This window comes from Balaenoptera physalus, assembly GCF_965194825.1.
Source record: "Balaenoptera physalus genome assembly, chromosome: 8".
Classification (NCBI taxonomy): Eukaryota; Metazoa; Chordata; class Mammalia; order Artiodactyla; family Balaenopteridae; genus Balaenoptera; species Balaenoptera physalus.
The window spans coordinates 15603628-15625214 of record NC_138887.1 but is presented as its reverse complement, the minus strand read 5'-3'; the positions used below and the strand labels follow the sequence as shown (position 1 = coordinate 15625214).

Here is a 21587-nt window from a genome sequence, read left to right as displayed (position 1 = left end):
GATTAAAAAAAAAAACTAAATCAGGCAGACGTCTCAGGAATTCCAAGTATCCGATTAAAAGGCTTTCAACTCAGTGTCATCTAACTCAGGCTTTCAACTCAGTATCATCTAACTCGTGGGTGAGTGTCTGCCATTGTGATAACCACCCCCAGCCCTAAGAGCATAGGCTCATAAAACATCTGAAGTGATAGAAAGGGCCTTGGGAGCCATTCAGTCCCAACCTCTCACTGGCCCAACAGGGTGGGCACCTTAGGCAGAACCAAATGGTACAGGGTGAAATCTGCGTTCTTGGCCAACGGACTGTGGCTGAGATTACCCATCATGATGCCTACGCCATTGAACCCTGGCTCAGAGTCCCAAAGCTCAGGTGACTAACTTGGTTTTATATCAACACTTGACATTTCACAGTATCTGTACAGTGTTTGAATAACAAAAGGCCTGTACACACATCTTATCGCTGGCCTTAAATCCTTTCTGGGAAAAGGTGGGGATAAAAAAAAAAACAAAGATCCTATTTCCCTAACTAGATTGTGGACTCCAAGGGCAGAGGTACACCTGTAACCATCTTTCCATTCTCAGCTCTGAGCACAGGGTCAACTTGCAAACTGGAGTTCAACTGTCTTTGCCAAAGGAGCCTTTAACCTCGCTTTTGATACAGGCACGCAAGAGACATCCATACACCCCTACAAAAGAAAATAATCCTCCTAAGACGCAATGTCAATTGTGGCAAAGCCCAACAGAATCATCCTCTCTCAGGTAGCTTTGCACCCCAGTGCACATAGCAGCACTATTTACAACAGCCAACACACAGAAGCAACCTAAGTGTCCATCAACAGAGGAATGGATAAAGAAGATGTGGTGTATATATATACATACACACATACACATACACACACACACAAATGGCATATTACCCAGCCATCAAAGAAGAATGAAATAATGCCATTTGCAGCAACATGGATGGACCTAGAGATTATCATTCTAAGTGAAGTAAGTCAAAGATACAGATGAACTTATTTACAGAACAAATAAACCCTGAGACATAGAAAACAAACTTACGGTCACCAAAGGAGAAAGGTGAGGGAAGGGAGGGATAAATTAGGAGTTCGGGATTAACATGTACACACTACTACGTTTAAAATAGATAAACAACAAGGACCTACTGTACAGCACAACATTGTAAATCAACTATACTTCAATTAAAAACAAACAAAAAAACCCCTTCTTGAGTCAACAGGTGTGATTGCCTCTGAAAGACTTTCTAATAAAACATCTTCCAGAACCAGTTTCACCGATGGTCCTGAGAAGCAAAACGCCTCTATCCTCCAAAGCCAGGAAGACGTGTTTGTGGCTTGGACCGTTCACCTGAACATCCTCACACCTTGCCTTGTATTCTTAGTTTAGCTTTTCCTGGCCTTTGTTTGCCAACTACACTCCACGATCTCAAGCAGCAAGTCTGAGTAGCACAGCCTTGTAATGAGAGCGCAGGCTGCCTGGTGGTGAATCCTGCCTTCCCCACACCCAGCTATGTGGCCCTGGGGAGGACAGAAACTGACTCATGCTTTCCGCATAAAAGGGGTAATGATTATACCTAGCTCCTCCTAGGATTGCTTTCAGGATGAAATAACTTAACTCTAAAATATTCAGAGAAGTGTCTGGTCCAGAGTAAGCGCTCAATAAATGTTTTTATTCTTAACACTCTGTCCAAGTGTCTGGAGGTTCCTGCCCAGAGTGTTGCTTGATCATATTTCCATGGAAAAAAAGTTGTCATGGCCTTACGTTAGTCTTTGCATATTTGCCAATAACATGATTCTTAAACAATCTGAAGTTTGGAATACTCCAGTCTTCAACCTTTAGGATTTAAAATCTGTAGCATTTTCCTGGTACCTTAGGTTTTCAAAACAAAGCTGCTTTTTCCTTAAGCATTTTGTTTCTTTCCAGGCATGTTTCATTTTCCTGTGTTCTTTGGGGCATTCTCATGAATCAGGAAGCAACTTAGGTGAGCTGTGGATAACTCTTTTCCCTAGACCATTAATTAGTTCTAGGAGATGTTCCCAGAAATGAGAGTTCCATGATCAAGCAGGTTCGGGAGATTCTACATCCTCCTCTTGAAGGTTCAAAACAAACAGCATATTAAAGACTCATAGGAGTTCTGCAGGAACAACCCTGTTTCACATTTTTTTTTACCCAGTCATATCCCAGACTCATTGGACCGTGGGATCTTTCTCTAGTGGAATACCTAATGACACCCCAGAAAAAGAATGGGAAAGGCTTGGGGAAACCACTGCCTTCATCAGTTTCTACAATCAGGAGGATGGGAAGAACTTCAGACTTTGGGAATGAATTTCCATATCATCTCATAAAATTTAGTCATCTTCCAAAAAGCTGTAAGTTAACCTGGGTCATCTAGGTCTTAGCCTCTCAAACTCCGGCGCGCATCAGAATCACGTGCAGGACTCGTTTAACACATTTCCACCCCACCCCCAGATCTGGAGCCAGTGAGGTCTGAGAATTTGTATTTCTAGCAGTTGCCAGGAGATGCTGATGCTGAGGGCTGCTACACCCCATTTTGGGGAGTACTGACTGTTACCTTCCCAGCTGTTCTCCTCCCTTCTGCCTGTTAAGTGTGTATGTGTGTGTGGAGTGGAGCAATCATGAGCCTCGAGTTAACCCATGTAAGCTGATGCACAGACCTCAGGACCTGTGCAAGTGGGGGGCCTTCATGATGCCATGTGAAATGAATCAGACTGTCAGTCGCTCCTGTCCCGCAGGCCCCAGCAGGTAGCCCTGTTTGGGGCCTCAGTGGCCCAGCAGATCTGTCCTATTTTACCATCCCCCTTAGGCTTGGGACAACGGTAGCAGATGCTGCACGTTCTTAGAAAACCTTTCTTTCCCCTAGATAATGCAAAGGTACACTTCAGTTCAGTCCTAAAGAGGTTTTCACTAGATTCATGCTGGGGGCAAGGGATGTGTGCATATGTTAAATTTATTTTTAATTTCTCTAACAATTTTTCATTGAGGTCATTGGTAAAGGCATGTCTTGCTCTCATTCGGTCATGGGCATCTTTGAGGGGGAAAATATTGGCCCCAGACTGTGGGATTTGGAAGGCAAGTGCCCTCCCATTAAGGCTTTCCTTGTTTTTCACACAGCTACATTTTTTATCCATAAGGAGAATACTTAGCTATGACTCAAGTCTTTCCAGAAGCATATAGGTGGTCCCAGAAAGTCTAAACCTGTGCCCTCCAACAAACCACTTCAACTGAAAGATTAGCAATTGAAAGCATATTTGGCAATTAATCACATAATTTGAGAAAAACGGTCATGTTTTTTTCCCATAGTCCACCTAATTCTCGTCCCAGCTGAGCTCTGGACCCTTCCCCTGAAGACCAGCATCGCAGAGGCGGGGCAGAGCTTCGGCGCCCTCCAGAGACCAGGACCCACTCAGCTGACAACATTCCTCCATTTGAAAAGTACAGTCAAATTTCATAGATGGCTGGATTGCAGTTTCATCACTGAAAAAGTCGATCCTGACCTTTCTCTGGAAGGGTACCAAATGACTACCTAAAACGCATCAGGTTTTCATTTCAAACTGAAGCTGGGAAACTGCTAAAGTGCCGGTGGGCACGTGCTTCTTTCCCTTATTGAGTTTCCAGAACTGCTTCTCTAATGGGGTCACCTGGGAGGCAAGAACTAGAAGGCCCACACTTAGGACCTTGTAAAAAGACCTCCCCTAAGAGTAAAGGTTGGTTCTCACCTGACAATTTAAAACTTCAAGGACACTAAAATTGTGAAGGAGACTCTCCAATCAATCATCTCTCACATTCACTGGGATGGGAAAAATTATCAGCTAATGTGCAGGCTGTCTCTGACGGGGGCCAATGGGTTTTCTCCTCTCTTCAGAGAAAGGCATAGGAGTCCAGGGGGACCTGCAGCTCAACGTGGCTTTAAGGAATGGGATTATTTGGCAGAGGATCAAAAACTTTCTCTTGGGAAGAAGAAGAGTGTATATAGCAAAAGTTGTTGCCTGATTTTTAAGCTGAACAAATTGTGAAGATGACAAACAGCATTCTAAAAATGAGACCGTCATCATTTTAACGAGCCATGAGAATTCTACCTTCATCTATAAATATATTCTTGGTTATGTGGGCAGCGGGTTCTCTCAATTTTTACTAAGTTTTCTCATCATTTAAAACAAGAGGTACAAACTATTAGGTATAAAATAAGCTACAAGGATATCCTGTACAACATGGAATATAGCCAATACTTTATAATAACTATAAATGGAGTATAACCTTTAAAAATTGTGAATCATTATACTGGACACCTGTAACATATAATATTGTACAGCAACGATACTTCAATTAAAAAAATAAAAGTAAATAAAACATGTTCTCTAAGAGGTAGGCAGATGAAAAATATTGTACCCATTTTAGAGATATTGAGATCTAGAGGAAAGCGTTAGCAAGTGAATGCCAGAATGGGAAACATCGGCCCGTGTGCCTCTGTATCAGCGGGTGTAACTTTTCTGCTTTCTTTGTATCCTGCCCTCCCCGTCTGCAGACCTCCCCTGCCCATTGAAGAAAATTCATCCCCAATGGTGAAACCAAAGCTCCTCGTTACTCTCCACGAAGACAGTTTCCATGACACCTGCCAAGTGACTCCAGTTCCTACCGGGCTTCCCTCCTCTGATGCTGCAAAGGACAGCACCACTCACCTCCAGCGGTCCTGATACTTTACCTACCGTTTCCCCACAGCTTGCAAGCTCCGCCCCCCCCAACCCCCCTCTCAGGGAGCAGCTCTCCTCTGCTGCATCCACTCCCCACTGGGCACCCTAGTGGGCAGTCACTCAGGGTTGTGTTGATCCCCTCTTTCCTTTTGAAGCTTGAACTTGCCTGGGGACCGAGAGAGTGCTATATCCTAAAATCAGGTGACGGTTTATTCGCTTTTGCCGTGGACCTTGCCTCACAGCAATAAGGGACCCCAGGATGTGCTATCATGCCCAAAGCTTTACTTACTTTACTTAGGCATTTCTATTTTACTTTAAATGCTTTTTCATCTCTGAAATGTGATTTTCTTTTTCTTTAAATTCTCTACCTCCTCCAGCCCCACCTTTTTTTTTGGCCTCAGTACTATAACTTGAGTTTTGAAATGGAAGTTGGAGAATGACTATGACTTCACCTGCAGAAATGAGCTGGCTGTCTGGCCCAGGAGTTGGCAAACGTTTTCTATAAAAGATAGTACGTATTTAGGCTTTGCAGGCCCTATGGGCTCTGTCACAACTGCTCAACTCGGGCACTGCAGCACGAAGGCAGACCCAGACAATATGTAAACAAATGGGCATGGCTGTGTTCCATTAAAACTTTATTCACCAGCCCAGGCTGTGAGCTGGATTTGGCACATGGCCGTAGACAAGCCTTCCCTCTACTAACAAGGGGATCCGTGGTTCTCTGAAGAATCAAATTAAATCTGATTTCCTGAGCCACACTGGAAATAAAAAGGTGGGTGATTGTAAATGAATCCCAGCCTGAGAAAAGATGACAAGCATTAAAAAAAAAAAAAAATTATGTCTGAGAAAAAATGTATTTCGATTTTCTACAAAAAACAGTTTGAAATGAGAAACAAGCTGGATGAAAAAAATGCCACTACCCAGAGCCTCTCACCTATGGCCCACATTTCCAATCAGCCTGGGTTTAAGAAACACTGGCCTTTTCCAAGAGCCAGGATCCCTGCTTCTGCTATCCACCAATCAACAGGAAGATTCCTCCTGTGACCCCTTCAGTCCTCAGGGCACAAGGCAGGGCTCCGGGCCGAGGCTTTCTCGGGCACGTTCAGGACTGGGTAGGCGAGATCCTCTCCATCCAGCACAGTGATGGGCTTGTTCAGACTCGGCACCATCGGCCAAGAGCCCCAACCCACCAGGACAATGGGAACATTCAACAATTCATGAGCTGGAGGCTCAACTCGTTTGTCCTTGACATAACTCCATTTTTTTCCATAAGGAGACTACTTAGCTATGACCTAAGTTTTTCTATAAGCATATTGTTAGCGAGGTGGCCCCAGAAAGTTTAAACTTGTGCCCTGTTCAACTAAATGATTTGAAACTGAAGACTCTTGGCCAATGAATGATGTAATTTGAGAAAAGTGGTCACATTATTTCCCCCATAGTTCCACCTAATTTCAGATGACACCTATTCTTGTCCCTGCTGGTCGCTGGACCCTATCCCTTCAAGTTCTTATCCTCCCGTTTTCACTGGTGACTCTGTTCCTGAACTCTGTCCACTCCTGAATTTTTGTCCCTGCCCTCATCATATTATACTGGTCCTGCTCCGACTGCCATCCTGTGTGCACAAGGTCCGCAGCTGGCCAGGACTCCCCCACCGTTAACTCAGTTCTCACCCTCTCTGGGTGCCTTGTCAGTTACGAGCTTTCTCCACAGAGTGTCGAAAGCCTTTGGGTCCCCATAGTTTCTTATGTAACAGGCTGACCTTTCTTCTAGATAAAACGAACAGAGAAGTTGGCAAACATGGATGCCGTGGATTCCTCTCTTTGCAAAGTTTCTAAAACATGATCTAACTTTTGACCTGAGCAAGTTGACACTGTTCTTATAAGCCACAATGTCTCTGGCAGATTTAGAGGCAAAAGTTTAAAGATGAAAGGGTAAGGGGTAAAGTTCTGAGTATTAAATGAACAATCCTCTGACTGACTCTGACTCCAGGAAACAGGTTTTCCATGCTAATAAAGCTTAGACGGAGCAAAAGGTCAGAAAGCTTTGGCAGCCAAAGCTATTTTGCCAATGACACATGCTGACAGAATCAGGCTATAAGCAATGATAGAACTATTATCTGGAGAAAATCAAGCCCTTGGGGCAGTACAAGATTGAGGAATTTAACAGAATTGTGGTTAGAGCTCTGGAGGAACCAGATTTTAAGCAGGATCTTACTTGCAGGAGACATCTCGAATCAAGTGGTCCACTGAATGTCACACAGACCTTCTAAAGGAAGTAAGAAAATCAGATCCCGTTAAGAACCAACATCGGGGGCTTCCCTGGTGGCGCAGTGGTTGAGACTCTGCCTGCTAATGCAGGGGACACGGGTTCGAGCCCTGGTCTGGGAAGATCCCACATGCCGCGGAGCAACTGGGCCCGTGAACCACCATTACTGAGCCTGCGCGTCTGGAGCCTGTGCTCCGCAACAAGAGAGGCCGCGATAGTGAGAGGCCCGCGCACCGCGATGAAGAGTGGCCCCTGCTCGCCGCAACTAGAGAAAGCCCTTGCACAGAAACGAAGACACAACACAGCCAAAAATAAATACATAAATAAATAAATTAAAAAAAAAAAAAAAGAATAGAAAAGAACCAATGTCGGGACTGAAGGATGATGAATTAAAGCACACTTATCAACACAGCCTTCATATCTCCTCTGTGGAGCAAACCTTCATCTCATCTAAGATGTTAGTACAGACCCTTCTGGCTACACCTAGAATGAAAAAAAAAACAACCATATGCCATTGGTTCTGGTTGTGTCCACTGTTTGAAGTCTTCTGGCTGTTAAGGAACAGATGAGTTGACTCTGAAAGAACACGTAGTATCTAAGTTTGTGACTTTCGACAGAATATTCTGAATGAACTGCTAACTTGCAGATCTGTATTATTTCTCACTACAGTTGTATCCAAAAAAGAAAAAGATACATATTTTTTTAATGTAGAGTCCAACAGGGACCTAGAATTTCAGATGTGTAATGAAGAAAATGTATCAAAGAGCAAGTAAGAAACTACAGAAGATGTTTATCCATAGTTATAAACTTAAAACATACAGAAGAAAACCCAAGTAGGAAAGAAAGAAGAAGAATACAGAATAGCAACAGTCATTTAAAATCTTTCCCATAAATGCTTTTACTTGAAGATCTTAAAAATAACCTGGCAGGTCAAAAAAAAAAAAAAATTGCAACAGCATAAAAATTAAGCAATCCTTCTGATTCACATGATTGTAGCAAGTTTTGTTCTTAAGAAAACATCAAGTTTTCCCTCACAGTCCTAGTTAATCATAAGCCTAAGTGGGAATCTGGGTTTCAGTCACATTTAACAGACGTGGCGCTCCTGTCACCTGTTCCTTTGTTGTCCCTGCTGACGAGGACAGTACACTCCTGCCGAGGGCTTTAAGTGTCAGCACCACCTGCCTGTTACACTGGGATCAAACGATCCTACCAGAACACTTAGCTCTGCTTGTGCAGACAAGAAAGCTGGCCCCAGCATACTGTTCAGAGGGGGAAAAAGTCAATTTGCAGAACTCGATGGTGAATATGAGCACATTTTGGTTAAAAGCATTTTTAAAAGCCATTCTGGTTACTCAACCATAAAAACGAATGAAAAAATGCCATCTGCAGCAACATGGATGGACCTAGAGATGATCATACTAAGTGAAGGAAGACAGATAGAAAAAGACAAATATCATATAATATCCCTTATAGTTGGAATCTAAAAAACAGTACAAATGAACTTATTTACGAAACAGAAACAGACTTACAGACATAGAAAACAAACTTATGGTTACCGAGGGGGAAAAGGATGGGGGAGGGATAAATTAGGAGGTTGGGATTCACATTAATACACACTACTATATATAAAATAGATAACCAACAAGGACCTACTGTATAGCACAGGGAACTCTACTCAGTATCTTGTAATAACCTATAAGGAAAAGAATCTGAAAAAGTATATTTTTATATACACACACATATATATATAACTGAATCACTCTGATGTACACCTGATACACTGTAAATCAACTATACTTCCATTTAAAAAATAATAAAAAAATAAAGCCAGGGCTTCCCTGGTGGCGCAGTGGTTGAGAATCTGCCTGCCAATGCAGGGGACACGGGTTCGAGCCCTGGTCTGGGAGGATCCCACATGCCGCGGAGCAACTGGGCCCTTGGGCCACAACTACTGAGCCTGCGCGTCTGGAGCCTGTGCTCCGCAACAAGAGAGGCCGCGATAGTGAGAGGCCCGCGCACCGCGATGAAGAGTGGCCCCCGCTCGCCGCAACTAGAGAAAGCCCTCGCACAGAAGCGAAGACCCAACACAGCCAATAAATAAATAAATAAATAAATAAATAAATAAATAAATAAATAAAAATAAATAAATAAAGCCATTCTGTGTGTATTTGGGGTACGTATGTGTGCTTATCTGTGCTGAGACAAACCTCACCCCTGGGGAACAGAGCTGGAAGCCAGCAGGTCCACTTTTTACCACCTACATGCCTCCAGGATTTTTTGTTTTTAAACCATGAGCATGCATTTCTTTCGTAATCAAACCTCGTTTTTATAGACAAGTTCATTTGTGCTGTACTGGACAGAAGGCTCCCTCAGACACCCGTCGCCTCCACTCCACCCGAGAGCCCGGCGCCCGCGCCTCACCTCGGCACTCCACGCTGGGGTCCCCCCAGAAAAGCTCCTGGCACTCGCTGCACGTGCGGCCTCCGAAGCCAGGCATGCACTGGCACTGCCCCGTGAACTGCGGCCAGAAGACAGAGCCGGGTCAGACAGGCTGCCGGGCCAAGGCCAGGCTGCACTGCCTTTTCCGGCTGCCAGTTACGGGAAGGGGGACCCATCTGTCGGCCTGAGAAGGCCTCACACCTGACCAGGAACAGGGCATCTTACGCTGAGCCCAGGTGCTGAGGGCCCCAGGCCGGTGTCTCCTAACTGCTCTTCTGCAACTGGGGCTGGGAAGGCCCAGGGCACGTCTCCCTTTATTGACATGTTTCCTCACATTGCTCACAAGCCTGGACCACCTGTGACTCACTCACCATTCTGTGTGTGTCAGGGAACAGGAGAACTTTCTACAATGTTGGGTATGACTATGTGGTTCATTTCAGGCTGTGTGGTTAAGGGAAAAAAAGCCTGATTCGGCAGCCAGGTATTGAAGAAAAACGGCCCCCCTTGTCCATTCTAAAGCGAGTCTGCACCCCTTCAGCTGGGGCGCTAGGCTGCGGTGCTACGGGTGCACCCGATGGGGCCTCTGGGCACAGTTACGCAGCCCCAGCCAAGGGGGACCGGTGACGGTGCATATCCAGTCTGCGCTGTGTTTGCCAAGCTGTGTGCCCTGGTGCAAGGCTGTGACCACATGGAGGGGTGCCTTTCTCTAACTGGGGCCCGGCCACCAAACAGCTGCCACCAGGACTCAAAGTCATCTTTCCATATGCCATGACGGCCTCCGCCGGCCACAACGCCTCACCTCGTTACAGGACGGCCCGAAGGCATGAGCAGCATCGCAGGCGCACGGGTCACACCCTGTCCCGCTGGCCAGCTGCCAGGTGTTGGGTGCACAGCGGTCACAGTTCTGGCCGATCACATTAGGGAGACACAAGCACTGCCCGGTGATTTTGTCGCACTGGCAGTCAGAGCCGTTACAGTGCTCCTGCACGGTGCCCAGGTAATTGCAGACACACTCTGAAAAAAGAACAGGTCAGACGTACTTACAGAGTCACACTCGGAAAACACACAGATCACGCCAAAGTCAGCTACATCAGATGACTACCATTTTCCCTCTCCAGATTTCGACTTGGAAATGCAAACAAGTAGAGAAAGGAACAGAGGGGATTAAAAAAAAATCTAAAACTGTGGCCTTCATCTTCTTATGATGTCCCGTGCAGTTCTGACATTTCCCAGGCAGACCTGCAAAATGACACATTCTGCCCGGCAGTATTTTCAAAATACTTGATTTAATAAGCGTCTGGTGAGTCATTGTAAAGTTGAAGATTTAACTGGAAATAAAACCTATGCTGTGGGAACGGAGATACCTAATGATTTCAAACTCTTGGCAGGGAAGAACAGTCATGGCTGTGTGAGCCGTGGCAGGGAGAAGCCCTTTAAGCGAGGAAGGCTTAAAGCAATCAGGTCCTGCTGGTCCTCAACATTCCACACGTGTTTGTATCAACAAAGACAGGGGCCTGGGGGCCGTGCAGCCACAGCAGGAAATGCTGGCTGATCTCGTGATGAGAGAGAAATAATGTGTTCCAAAACAGAGACTTCAGAGATGTTACTTCTTTCTTTTCCTTAAGCTGGAAGGCTCTACCCATCAATGACGTAAGAAAAGGTACGGACCAAAGTGCGTATTTAGGACACAGAAGTCCCAGCCCATCAGAAAGTTCATGGGCAGAACATAAAATCAATATACTCTATGGGATGGCATTTATCACGGGGACAGCGACACAGCTTTTGGTTCCCTTTCAGGCACTGAGCCACAGCTCGACACTTCAGCTCTGCCAGGAAATGAGGATGTAAAGAAAAAAAAAAAAATCATCCTCATCTTTCTTTTGTCACCAGTGAAATTTTACCCCTCTGAACAAGCATTTTCCCCGATGAGATAAACCCCCGAAGAATAAAATCCCCCAAGAAGGAGGAGGAGGAGGAGGAAGACAGTAGAAGTCATCCAAAGGAGCGGGCAGAGGGAACGTGCATCTTACTGCGACAATCCTGCTGGAGGGCGTCGCCATAGTAACCGAAGCGGCAGAGCTGGCAGTGCTCCCCCTCTGTGTGGTACAGGCACTTGAGGCACCTCCCGGTCTCCTTGTCACAGGCTTCTGGGTCCGTCGTGTCGATGTTGTGGTGACACTGGCAAGGCTGACACGTGCCCCCCACGTCCAAGGGATTGCCAAAGAAGCCCGAGGCACAGTCGTCGCATCTGGAGCCTGTTGTCCAATAAAACCAGCATGGGACCTTCGGCTTTGCCCACTGAAAGGTCTGGTCCCCCGACATTCCCGCCAACCAGAGGGCCCACCCAGGCAGCGCCTCGGTCCCCAGAGTGCTAGTTACCGAGCCAGGTGACTGAGCCTTCAGGGGAAATGAGCCGTTAGCCGTGAGGGGAAGCCGCGTCTTTGCAGCGGTGCTGCTGCAGCCTGGCTCCGCGGCCGCGGTGGGGCGGGGAGAGTTTGGAGGCTCCAGCATGCAGGAGGTTAGCTCCTCATTGCACAGGGATGGACAGATCAGGAGTGAAACAATGGTCTCACAGCGGAAAGCTTAGCTGGATGTTACATCCTAACCTGAGGCTTATATTCACTGGAAAATCCCTGCTCCTCCATGAGCAACCTGAAAAATGGGGCCCCTCGGGATGACCGATTTCCCTTCTTAAGGAATCGCGAAGGATAAACAAGGTCTTACTGTATAGCACAGGGAACAATATTCAGTATCCTGGGATAAACCATAATGGAAAAGAATATGAAAAAGAATGTATATATATATATGTATAACTGAATCACTTTGCTGTACAGCAGAATTTAAAACACTGTAAATCAACTATACTTCAGTAAAATAAATTATTTTTAAAAATCCTGAAACATGCAAATTGGCTGAGCCATGGATAAGCATAATGAGTATTTGAAACGGTGGCATCAAGGATGAAATAATGTTTGTATGTACAACTAGCTACACTCTGAGTGTTGACAGATAATGTGAGTATAGTAAACAATGAAGAATATATCTAGCTTTGACTGGTTCTGTTGTCTGGGGACTCCCAGATGATATTCTTTTCTTCCTTCTGCCCCCTATTTGGCCACTTCACTACTTTGAGACTCTTCCACTAGGAGTTGGATAAGGAAACGAAGAAGTAAAATGTAAATTAACTTTTCAACTGGTTAAGACCAGAAAAGTGTCAGCAGGGACTTACGGATTAAATGAGCTTGCTATTGTGCCCTGTATTATAACATTATTATCAGAGACACAAAAATTGACTCTACCCCACATGCCAAACAGGAAAAGAACATCTTCTATATTTCAGATGCCCTTCACTTTTAATTAAGGATTGTAAAAAAAAAAAAAAAAAAAAAAAGCAACTAAATTGGCTCACTCTTCATCTTTTTTCTTCCTTAATAGCTAATCTCGTGAAGACGCATCTTTTCCTCCGAAAGTCTGCACATCACTTACCGATGTATCCAGGATTACAGACACAGGCAAGCTGTAAAGTAACAGGGTCTTGATAACAGCTACTGGCAAACTGGCGTCCGCTGTCGGGACCATCTGGACAAGGACAAGGACGGCAGTGATCTCCTGACCCAATGATGGGATCTCCATAGTAACCAGCCAAGCACCTACATCAGTTGCCGAAGAGAGAAGGTCATGAACCCCAGTTATAAGAAATCTGTTGCAAGAAAGAGTCTAAGAAACCATATTCTCTGTTTAGGAACATCATTCCTCACGTTTCCACACGAAGCACTTGCCAGTAGAGCAGTGGCTCAAACACTAGTTCTAATCAGAAATCCCTGGAGGGCTTTTAAAACACAGATTGCTGGGCTCCCTCTCCCCGTTTCTGCTTTAGGGGCTGCTGCTGCTGCTCCTAGGCTGGGGACCCCACGGCAGGACCCCTGCATTAGGGTGACACCTCTGGCCTCACCCGGACCCTCGTTCACTCCTCCCCAGAGGAAGAGGCACATCTCCCCAAGTGCACCCTACTGCCTGCCCTGAGCATTCTGGTAGCTCCCTTCCTTGCATTAAGGAGTCTGGGGGCGGGGCTTGGGGGAAAGAGAGCCCGTGGTTGTCAGTCTCTGCCTATGCCTGGGAGGGGCGTTGTGTCAGCAAGCCCACGATGCCTTGTTCTGCAATCCAGCCTGTACCAGTAATAAAGCCGACAAGGATGCTCTCCAGATGCATGACCCTTGTGTCTGCCTCTCAGGGATGAGAGACGTTATTTATCAGTTCTCAAACCCAACAGGTTCCATCTCCTCTCCTTACACATCAGGCAGCCATGGAGCTTAAATGACTGGCAAGGCTTACACAACTAGTGAATAAATGAGCCATGATTTGAATTCAGCCTCCTGACTTTTAGCAAGGAATTCTTTTAGTATGTCATGCTGCTTTTCAACATGACTGGTACTTAGGTTACTTTTTTACTTCCTATAACATGAGAGCTTGAAGGAAGTTTGGATATCATCTAATCCAACTTAGTTATTCTACTATCAGAAAGTTGGATACTTGGAGAGGTGAGCTAACTCATCCAAGATAAGCAGGATAGAAGCACAACTGGGCCTGGAACTTCTAATTCAGTTTTTTTGTTTTTATTTTTCTTTCTTTTTTGAGGCAGAGGTAATTTTTTTAAAATGGGGAGCGGGGAAGGATGAAGAAATAGAAGGGGAAAGTTGTTCAGAGGACATTAACCTTCTATTTAATTAGACACAGACACAATACAAGAACATGTGCCCCAATTATGTGCTGGGAAAATCAGCAGGGATGAAGCAATTTTGTGCCACAGTTTGTGAGAAAGTTTTCTATGAGGTTTTTCTAGGTGAAGTAAGTCCAAATACATCATGGTAAGAACTGAGTGTTCATTTCCTGTCTCCTCCTTCTCTAACCCCCTCGGCAATAATCTGAGCCTAGAGCTTCCTTTTAAATTCACAGGACTGAAATTGATCATCTCGGAAAGAGGAAAAGAAAGAGAAATCAGCTCAAGCTAGACAGCAGCATCTGAAATACTTTAATGCACTTTTGTCACCCAAACTAGGGCTGAAAATCTTTTCTCTTCCTATACCCTTTTGAGTTCTGCAAGAAATCAAAATGCTTTACAAATAAAATTCACAGTGGGCCTGATTTCAGATCGGTCTTGTGGACAACCACCGCTGTTGACCTGTGTTCCCCCAACCCATCTCTTCCCCTTATTTCATCTGATTTTCTTATCTGTTTGTCTCTCTTTCTCTCGAATATATTGTCCATCTCTCAATGAAAGAACAGTAATGAAAAACTTAAGGGAGAAAACCAAAGATGACACTAATATATTAATTTCTTCATTTTAATCTTGTGTAACTGTTTCCTTGTTATCTTTTCACAACACAATTTGTGGTTGGAAGGATTGACTTTTACTCTAAGGAGTAGTCACTGAAATCGCTAAATTCTTGAATACCATCCAGCAGTATTTGCTGCCTTGCGTATCTTCAAGCCATAAGGTAACCAACAATGCAGTTTTCACTAACAACTTCTTTCATCTGATGAGCAACTTTTGCACTGACTAGAAGCACTTGCTGAAATTTTTTTTTACAACAAAAATCCCATATAATGTGGATGGATACTAGAAGAGAGAAGATTTATTGACTTGAAAGGTGGAGACTAGTAATCCAAAAAAAGCAGGTTCTAAGAGCACGTCTGCCTTTCTTAATTAGTAATGAACGCTGTAGGTCAGGATGTAATTTTTTCATATGGACTGTTCCTTATCTACTGAGCTGGGCTGTAATGTTATTAGAGGCACATTTTATGTCCAATTTTTGCTATCCCTTAGTGCAGTGCACTACATCCATAATAAATATGTAATTAACATCTGCTAACTGGAGAACAAATCTACTTGTGCACATTTTATGTGGGCTCCTGGAAACTGTAGCTGCATGACATGTTTCCAAAAAACAAAACCATTTAATCCCCATTTGGATTTGGTTTCTACTTTGACCTAAATTAGGCGTTAACATTTCACAACTCTCATCCTAGGCCAGGATCTGCTGAGACAGAGAGATGATTTCTATAGAGCCTTAAGGTGACCTCTAGAAAGACTCTCCAAAGAGAGCAGATTCACATCAGTTCTGTTCTCTGCTGTATCCCCCCCAGCCCTTGAACAATGCCTGGCACGCAGAGGGTGTAAGCTAAATCTGTTCTGGATAAATGAATGAGTTCCTAGAAAATAAATACCGAGGTGATCGGAAATGAAAGAGCCATCTGGAGACTGGTAGATTCATTCTGTGGTTTGCCTAAGATGCTGTTTGCTCAGCCAAAACCAATCTCATTCTCTTTACTTTCAAGAGGCTGTGTGTACCTTTCACAGTTATGCCCCGTGGTGTAGTCCTGGCAGCTCAGGCATTCCCCGGTCACTGAGTCGCAGTCATCGCCATGGCCGTTGCACTGGCAGGGCTGGCAACTCGGAAAGCCCCAGAACCCGGGTAAGCACCGGTCACACTGCCGCATGTACACCCCCTGGAAACAGCGGCACTGGCCAGTGATGGGGTCACAGAAAGCATTGACAGATCCTTGCAGATGGCACTCACAAGCTGAGGAAACAGGCAACCAAGGGACCGGCTGAAAAACTCATTAAATGCAAACACACCCCTTACATAGGCCAGTCCCCCCGCTGCCCAGTGCAGAATGCTCATGGGCCCCTGTGGTCAATTTCCAGAGGGCAGCATGCCTTCTGAAGCTATGGAACCCATGCTAGTATGACTCATGATCTGAACGAATACGTTACAATTCTTCTGATCAACTTACGTTTGCACCCGCTGGGGCCAAAGCCAAAGGTGCCGGGAACACACCTGTCACACCTTCTTCCAACCACGTTTGGCCGGCACTGACACTGGCCTCCATTGGGGTCGCAGACGGAACTTAAGGAGCCCTGAGGGTCACACTCACAAGCTGCAGGGGAGAGAGGCAAGAGCCCACGACCCTATATACAATGGAATATTACTCAGCCATAAAAAAGAACAAAATAATGCCATTTGCAGCAACATGGATGGACCTAGACATTGTCATACGGAGTGAAGTAAGTCAGACACAGAAATACAAATATCATATGGTATCACTTATAGGCGGATTCTAAAAAAAAAAAAGGTACAAATGAACTTATTTACAAAACAGAAGTAGAGTCACAGATGTGACTCTGGTTACAAACAAATTTCTGGTTACCAGGGGATAGCGGGGGAGGGATAAATTGGGAGGTTGTGATTGACATATACACATTACTATATATAAAATAGATAACTAATAAGAACCTGCTGTATAGCACAGGGAACGCTACTCAACACTCTGTAATGGCCTATATGGGAAAAGAATCTTAAAAAAAATAAAAGAGTGGATATGTATAACTGATTCACTTTGCTGTACACTGATGTTGTATTAGTTTCAACTATACTCCAATAAAAATTAAAAAAAAAAAAAAAAAAAAAGCCCGTGACCCAGGGCGGCCGTGCTCCCCACAGCAATGAGCCCAGTGAGTACCACTTGCTCTGCACTGGTCTGTCCTTTCGCTCGGGCTCTTCCCAATCCACCCCCATGAGCACCTTGGCTTGTTCCGAATTCCCATTTAAAGCGGTATCCTCCCTCGGATGGGTGCCGGGGAAGTGGCAGGAGCCGGAGTTGACAGATAAAAGCGGTTTTTCTAGGAAGGAGGTCATTAAGGTTTTCTCTCCTTGCCTTCAAAGCTCAAATATCACAGGACCTTCAACAAAAGCCCAGTGACCTTTCAAAGAGCAAAATATCAATTTCAGTTATGGAGTGCTCCTGTCATTCCATCCCAACTCCCCACCCCGCGTATGGAAAGTCTCAGGGACCTTTCCCTGGTCCCCTATTCTTTGTGTGTTACTTGATGACTGAGTCCATTGTCAGTGGTGCTCTATCACTAACATACTCTTAGAAAAGCAAAGACCAACTGTAGTTGAGACACTATTTCCTTTGGGCTGACTGCCTAACACGGAACTACAGGACCTGCCTGCCCACGTACCTCGTGATGTCAAGTGCCCTCACGCCTCTTGAGAAAGAAGGGGCAGAAGCAGCAGCCGTAATACCTACCCAGGCCTGCCTGGTGTAACAGGGCGGAAATGCTAAAGATAATGTTTCTGCAAACATCGGTCATCGGAGTCTTCACGACGCTTCTGCTGTTCTCCAGACATCGGTATCTCTGAAAGGTTTCCCAGGCACTGTTGGTGACGACCCCATCTCCTGAGCCTCCCACGGTGAAGATGTCCAGCGACTTACAGAACGGCATGAGAACAAGCTAGGAAGAAAACACCACCACACTGTTCTTACCGGGGTTGTCCCAGGTCATCAATTAACGCAAGCAAACACATAAAAAACCCAGGTGCTTCTTTGACTCTTGGAAAAAAAAAACAAAAACAGACTCATGGAGTCAAGTGAAAACCTTTTCATTCTTAAATATTCTTGCCAGAAAAAGTTTAGAGACCTCTTACAAAGTTTGATGGGTTTTGAAATGTCACTGTTAAGACACTTCATATTTTCAGGAAGGATCGTCTTGAGTAGATCCTTTCCAGAGGGTGGAGTTTTATTAAAATAAACAAGCAAAGTCGCCTCAGAGGCAGAAAGAATGACTCTGCCTCACCTCTCAGCATTACCCTCCACAAAACCCTCTGGGGAAGCTGATGCCTGCTTTCTGCCCAGCCCTCCCTGCTCATGTCAGAAACGACCTCCACTTACAGAATCGATCAGCGTGTAGGGGCTGTCCACACTGCTGTCCGAGGAGGTGTACTGGGGCAGCGCTAACCGCACTGTGTAGTTCACACCCTTCTCAAAGCACACGGGGCGGGGGAGGACCACATACCTGCCCCGAAACAAAAGAGAAAAGTAACAACCAAACGTGAGCCTTTAAGTATCTAATCCATCAAAGCTCCACGTAGATCATCCCAAAGGCAGGAACAGTCCGTGTTTGGCTCTGGCCCCAAAATGGTAACTGTACAACTCACCAGGCGAGGTATCAGAGAAAGAATTAATTTGCATGTTGGTTGTGTTGAGCTGCAAACCACTGTCACACTGACCTGGAGCCAGGCGACAGGGACACCACCTGGTTGTCATCATCAGGAACAGTGTTTCCACATCGGCTGCTGGTTGGAATCTTCCCAGGTCGCTGCACTGTGATGACGGCTTTCTCCCAGTGGTCGGGGAGCTACAGTAAGAAACAGATGATCGGAAAGACCATCCGAGCTGGCCCACTCACTGCTGCCTGTTTGTTTGGATGGATCCATCCATCCATCTTTTGCCACGTTTAAATGGGAAACGCTCGCTTGCGTTTCCCCTCCCTCTTTACCATCCCCTCGGCTATTACCCCAGTTCCAGCCCGAACCCCTTCCCACCTGGACACTGAAACAGCCTCCCACTGCTCTCCCTGCCTCTCCCAACGTCCCTTTTCATCCACTTTAAAACACAGCTTATTATCTTTTATTGGAGTATAGTTGACTTACAACATTGTGTTAGTTTCAGGTGTACAGCAAAGTGATTCAGTTATACATATGTATCTGTCTATTCTTCTTCAGATTCTTTTCCATTATAGGTTATTACAAGATACTGAATATAGTTCCCTGTGCTATACAGGAGGTCCTTGTTGGTTATCTATTTTATATATAGTAGTGTGTGTGCATCCATTAATCCCAAACTCCTAATGTATCCCTCCCCGTCCTTTCCCTTTTGGGAACCATAAATTTGTTTTCTATGTCTGTGAGTCTATTTCTGCTTTGTAGATAGGTTCATTTTTATCATATTTTAGATTCCACATGTAAGTGATATCATATGATATTCGTCTTTCTCTGACTTAAAAGCAAAAAAGAAGATTGAAAAAACCCCCAAAAACCCCACAGCTTAGATAATGACAATCCCTTGCCCAAAACCCTTTGACAGCTTCCTGTTAGTGTAGAGTCCAAGTTCATTTACTGATCCCAGCATTTCTCCTAACAGCATCTCCAACCATATCCCTTATCTGGCTATGTGGAAGGATGCTCAAAACACCCCCTTCTCCGCTGTTTATGCTATTCCTTACTTCCTCTTGTGTCAAAATTCCACCTCTGTTTTAAGGCCTACAACTGACTCTTTAGTAAACATTTTGGCAGCCCCTGGCCAGTCCGGCTGGTATGAACCTCCCGTCTTGCAGCACTGTTTGTGTCTCTGCTCTTAGACTTTCCACCTTTGATGGCAGTTAGGGACATGTGTCCATCCCTGGGCAGGGCAGGCCATAAAGGCAAGGAGAGAACCTGGCACATTCTCATCACCACCTCAGTTCTCAGCAAGGCTAAGTGCCTAACAAGGAGATCACGAAATGTTCGTGAAACTGAAGAAAAATGTACAGTTTTACTTCCAAGGAGCATAGAAAGTCAGAGAGCGTTCCCTCTATTACAATGCACCCTTCACAATTCACAGAGACACAGTGTCCATTAGAAGAAAGATTTTTCTACCAATATCCCCCCCCCCATTAGTCTACCAAGGGGTTACCTGTGGCTCATAGCGAATTAGGATGTCATACTCCATAGAATATGGTATGTTGTCGATGAAGAACTCCAAATAAGCCCCTTCAGGCACTCGGACGAAGCCCGCTCCAGTCCAGGAAGGAATACGGCCCTGGATATACTGCCGCTCCGCTATGCTGACCCCCTGAGGACAAGGGGACAAGACCGATGCTTTACTTGAAATGGAATTCAATGTAACAGTCGAAGAAATCTGAAGTCACCCAAAGGTCCAAAATGGTAGATATTAAACCCATTTTTTGCAGTCATATTTTCCAGTAGACTGTATAACTTTTTGGTCTATAAACAGGTAATTGGTTTCTTTTTAGTTTTTAGGTTGAGGTAGTCTTGGAACACTGGAGATGGGCTTAAGACTTAGGATATACCTTCTATGACATAACCAGGAAAATGAGCATGAAGGAAGGAAAGAGAACATCCCAAATGCTGTTACTAGCAAGCCTAGGAGTGACCAGGTATGTCCCAGGTTTCCACAAGGCTAGCCCGATATCTAGAGGATGTATTTCTGTCATTCTCATTGGCATTTGTTTCAGGTGCCACGTACAAGTGAGGAAACTTGTTACAACCATGAATGTTCACTACTGATGAGTGAATTCTGATTGTAAGGCTGAGAATGGATCAATTTGAGTTGCTTAACTCAAGGGTGCATTTGAGTTTATTCACAGGATTACATACCGTAACTGTGATTAGCTACCTCCAGAGATGAAGCCCTTCATTCCCTGTAATGTATGTGTGTGCGGCTTTACCCATCAAGAGGTGGAACCTATGTTCCCCTGCCCTCGAATCTGGTCTGGCCTTGTGCCTTGTGACCAGCAAAGTGTGAGAAAATGACATTCTGGGACTTCTCAGCCCAGACCTTGAGAGACCTGGCAGTTTCTGTTTCCTCCTCCAGATGCCAGGTAAGAATTCTCACTGTCCAGACACCTCCATGCTGTGAGGAAGCTCAAGACAGCTGCTTGGAGAACAGCACCCAGCTGGCCTCCAGCTGTTTCCGCTGTCCCAGCTGAAGTGCCAGACATATATTTGAAGCCGCTAATTTTTGGCACGACTTGTTACACAGCATTAGAAAACTGAAGCAATATCCTCTCTGAATATTTACTATACCAGCTAACTCTGGCGCATCAGTAGAGAAGAGAATGGAAAAAGAAAAAAAAAAAAACAACCCATCTCCCTAAAAACACCAAAAGCCTTATTAGTGAATGTTCCAAAGTCTCCTTCTGCGTTATGGATTTACTTAGCTTTAAATCTGACTGTTCTCAAGAAGGCCTGTTCCTCACCCTTATTTTGTGCTCACTGACAAGATGCTTCTTACTTGGTCTCTTTGCAAAATGTGTATATGCCATTACTGCCCACCCCCCGTACTCTGCTTTACCCACCTGGCAAGCACCCCCCTACTTACAGGCCCCAAGTTGGCTTCTTCTGCTTCATAGATGTAGTGATCCAAGGTGGGGAAGTAGTAACCAGATTCCACTCCGTTGCACTGGCGTCCGATCATGTGGGGTTGGCAGACGCACTGGCCTGACTCTGCAGAGCAACTGGAAAGGAAGGAGAGCTGGTCACCTGTGCTCACCGCGTTCATAATGAACCCACTGGAAGCAGATCCACCTTTGCC

At 45.2% G+C, this 21587-nt stretch overlaps 1 protein-coding gene across 1 annotated transcript in view; it reads right to left on the bottom strand.

The window, feature by feature from the left end:
• The window catches only part of LAMB1 (laminin subunit beta 1), a 74880-nt gene that overhangs the window by 15684 nt on the left and 37609 nt on the right, over positions 1-21587 (bottom strand). The window contains exons 14-24 of the mRNA XM_082473394.1: positions 21375-21510; positions 19947-20105; positions 18503-18630; positions 18165-18288; positions 17523-17727; positions 16227-16370; positions 15781-16012; positions 12918-13081; positions 11462-11686; positions 10231-10445; positions 9414-9510 (exon numbers count right to left, since the gene is read on the bottom strand). Of these exons, the coding sequence (XP_082329520.1) occupies positions 9414-9510; positions 10231-10445; positions 11462-11686; positions 12918-13081; positions 15781-16012; positions 16227-16370; positions 17523-17727; positions 18165-18288; positions 18503-18630; positions 19947-20105; positions 21375-21510 (1829 nt within the window). The remainder of the gene's footprint in view (positions 1-9413; positions 9511-10230; positions 10446-11461; positions 11687-12917; positions 13082-15780; positions 16013-16226; positions 16371-17522; positions 17728-18164; positions 18289-18502; positions 18631-19946; positions 20106-21374; positions 21511-21587) is intronic.